Source organism: Megascapheus bottae, chromosome X (genome assembly GCF_031878675.1).
Source record: "Megascapheus bottae isolate mThoBot1 chromosome X, mThoBot2.hap1, whole genome shotgun sequence".
NCBI classification, from domain to species: domain Eukaryota; kingdom Metazoa; phylum Chordata; class Mammalia; order Rodentia; family Geomyidae; genus Megascapheus; species Megascapheus bottae.
The window spans coordinates 48,927,862-48,931,530 of NC_143547.1; the positions used below are offsets into that span (position 1 = coordinate 48,927,862).

At 56.0% G+C, this 3,669-nt stretch overlaps 1 protein-coding gene across 1 annotated transcript; it reads right to left on the bottom strand.

The window, feature by feature from the left end:
• Positions 1-526: 526 nt before the first annotated feature.
• Positions 527-2,992, bottom strand: Pabpc1l2b (poly(A) binding protein cytoplasmic 1 like 2B). The gene has a single exon (XM_090326218.1). It carries the CDS (start codon positions 2,913-2,915, stop codon positions 2,250-2,252), a length of 666 nt encoding a protein of 221 aa, XP_090182344.1. The 5' UTR covers positions 2,916-2,992; the 3' UTR covers positions 527-2,249.
• Positions 2,993-3,669: the final 677 nt, after the last annotated feature.

Genomic DNA, 3,669 nt, shown 5'->3' on the forward strand with positions numbered 1-3,669 from the left:
CAACAACAACAAAAAATGATGTGATTTGCTGCTTTCCCTTATTAGTATATTTATAAGTGTGTCTGTAATGATAATTTATTGTTTGAAAGAAGGTAAGCAAAAAATATCCAATTATCATGCTGAACTGCAAATGGAGGATATAAGATCTACAAAGCTCAGAATATCCCCCATATGACCACCAGCTCTCACAGAATGGTGTTTTTATGAAGACAAATGGGTATTATCATGAATAGTAACTCACTACTGAAAAAAATCAAGGTATTTAACCTCCTATATCCTATATTTACTTTCAACAGTATTTGGGGGAATAATCTTAAATGTCAAGCAAGGTTATTTACATGTTGACATTCTTGGCAATACCCGTTTGGACATGTTAAAACTCTAATGTACATATTCATTAAAGAGTAAGTAGTCAAAGCATAATGAATAACCTGAAAAGTGAATTCAAATATTGATTTAGAAGCATAATCTTTTGATGGTTCCATTTAGTAAATTCATACACTGGAGCACTAAAAAGGCATGAAAATTATTTTAGAAGAATATTTAATGACATGAAAGGAAGTTCAAGAATATCTATACATCTATGTCTATAATCTATATATTATATTTTATGCATGAAAAAGCAGATATTGAAACAGTATATACATAAAATTCACATATATATATCACATGAAAAATACAGGGCACATACACATGAACGTGGGTAGTCATGTTCATCTAGGTACAGAGAGTCATTACTGATAGCTGATGGCACTAATTTTCTTCTGTTAACTTGACTGCTTTATAACATTTTTGCTGCAAAGAAGCTGAATTGTTTTTCTGACAACAAGGAAAAAGATAGGAAGGGGGAGCAGGGAAAAGGGGTGATTAACAGCATCCAATTCCAGAGGAACAATCAAGGACAGCTAAATACCAATTGCAGCCCACCAAGCTTTGACCAACACACACACACACACACACACACACACACACACACACACACACACACACACATACACACACACACCAATTACAGTGGACCAGGAGACTATGCAGAGGAAAGGAAGCATACTCGTTTTCACTAGCTGCTAGCTGCGCTGGCTGGCACAAGTGCAAATCAGTACAATGCTTAGGAAGGGGCCTTTTGGCAACACACAGGAAGTCTCTGAAATGTCTACGTGTGGATCCTGCAAGTCCACAGTTAAGGAGACCATCCAGGATGCTAGCAAAGATTTGGCTTGACAAGGAAGGATTCACTCATCAGAGCACACAGTGTTGGTTTTAAACACAGGGAAAGAACTAGGCACCACCTGAATGTCCAACAGTGCGGAATGGTTACAGAAACGTTAAGGTCCATGGATGCACAGGAGCACTCTGCAGGCACTGAAGATGATGGTTGGTTGGTTGGTTGGAAAGCCTGTTGGAGAACATGGGAAAGAAGTTCAGTGGGTTGATTTCTGTTTGGTTTTAGTTGCTGAAAGAGCGGGTTAAGAAACACCACATACATGAACCACTCTACTACAGCATGTTACCAGGACAGGTGGGGAGGGGGCAGGGATGGGGGCGGGGCGGGAGTGGGGTGGGGGGGGCTAGAGAGGGGCAGAGAGGAGAGAGCTGGCCAAACGTTTAAGCACACCAATGAAGGTCAAAAGTGGTTCTCTGGGGAGGAGGAACATGGGGAGCAACTACAACTGTGGGGGTTTCCCCTCCTCTGATTGCCTTCTCCTTTCTGAGAGCTCTGCCATGAAATGGTATCTGATCACCTGTGCAGTAAACAGAGAGCAAGAAAATGCTTTTCCAAAGCAAACCACAGGGCAAGAAGCAGCCTTCACCTATCAAATGGCACAGATTCTAGTAGTATTAACCACAACTCCCTTCATAGGGGTGGGGGTAGGGGAGGAGTGGGGGGGGGTCGGGAGGGAGGTGGGGGAGAGGAGGGCAGGGCAGGACAGAAAGAAGAGGGGAGGGGGAGCTAGGGAGTGCTGAGGGAGGGAGACTGGCAGGGAGGGAGGGCATGAATGAAGGGAGGGAAGGGGGGAGGGGGAGCAAACCAGGTCAGAGGGCCAGGGGCAAGGAGGCTAGGGGGGAGGGAGGTGCGGGCTGGGGAGGAGGGGAAGGGGAAGGGACAGGGGTGGCAGAGAGAGACCTGCACTCTCAATACAATACACTGCTGGTGGGTGGGGAAAGGTGCGGGGGGGGGGGCGGGAGGGGGGTTTGTAAACCGGGTGGGAGCCAGGGCTCGGCTCTACTGGCTGGGTCCTGCGATGTCTTCATCGAAAGGTGGCCTCCTCATCGGTGTCATCCTCGAACTCCCTGACGTCAGCGCTGGTGGACTGCCTGGCCCAGGCGCCCCTCTCGGCCTCCCTCTCTCTGTGCGACTTGAAGCGGCCCACGAAGATCTTGCGGTAGTTGAGGAAGATGCCATTCATGGCGTCGATGGCGCGGTCGGCCGACTCCTGCTTCTGGAAGTGCACGAAGCCGTAGCCCTTGGGGCCCTTCTCGTCGCAGGCCACCTTGCAGGACAGGATGTTGCCGAAGGCCGAGAAGATGTTGTAGAGCGCCTTGTTGTCGATGGTCTTGCCCAGGTTCTTGATGAACACGTTGCCCACGCCGCTCTTGCGGAGCGAGGGGTCCCGCTGGGACCACATGATGCGCACCGGCCGGCCCTTGATGACGTCGAAGTTGAGGGTCTCCAGGGCCCGCTTGGCGTCCACCGGCTGCTGGTAGTTGACGTAGGCGTAGCCCAGGGAGCGGCGGGTGATCTTGTCCCTGCAAATGCGGATGGACAGGATGGGCCCCGCCGGGCTGAACTTCTCGTACAGCATGGCCTCGGTCACCTCGGGGTGCAGGTCGCCCACGTACAGCGAGGCCATGGGGAAGTCGGGGTTCCCCTCGCTGTCGTCGTCCGGCCCCACCCCCGCCTCGGCCGCCGCCATCGCCGCCGCCGCCACCACCGCCTGCACTTCGGCCTCCTCCTCCGCTATCGCCGCCGCCAACTCCTCGTCCAAATCCACCCGGGCCTCCCCGAAGGGGGGCGCCGCCGCACCGGCCTCCTCCGTGGCGGCCGCTAGCGGGTCGCCGGCCTCCGCCACCTCCCCCAGGCTGGCCTCGGCCGCCGCCGCCGCCGCGGCCTCGGCCTCGGCCTCCACTTCAGCCTCCACCTCAGCTTCCGCCTCCGCCACGGAGGCCTCCGCCACCGCCTCCGCCACGGTCGCCGCCGCAGCCTCCGCCGCGGCCGCCGCGGCCGCCGCCGCTGCCGCCACCGCCGCCGCCACGGTCGCCGCCGTCGCCACGGTCGCCGCTGCCGCCGGGCCGCTACCGCGACCTCCCTCGCCGAGACCTGAGGGGCCGGAGAGGAGGGGAGGGGAGGGCGAGAGAGCGGGAGGGCCGGTGGGCGCGGGAACCCGGGCCGGGGGCGCGAGCGGGGGTCCCGGGAGCCGGCCCGACCGGAGAGAGCGAGTCACCTGGGCTGGCGAGCGCTGCCTGGAGCGCGCCGCTGCGACTCCCGCAGCCGCCTGCAGCCGCTGTCACCGCCGCCGCTGCTGTTGCTGCTGCGGCTGCTGCTGCTGCAAGAGCTGCTGTGGCTGTCGCTGTCGCCGCTGCCGCCGCCGCCGCCGCCGCTGCTGCCACTGGCTTGGTCGTGGGCTAGAGTGTGGGGCGCAGGCGGGAGGGCGGCGTGAGGCGGGGGGC

Coding starts and splice junctions, on each gene's coding strand:
- Pabpc1l2b (XM_090326218.1), bottom strand. CDS start 2,915: ATGGCGGCGGCCGAGGCGGGGGTGGGGCCGGACGACGACAGCGAGGGG.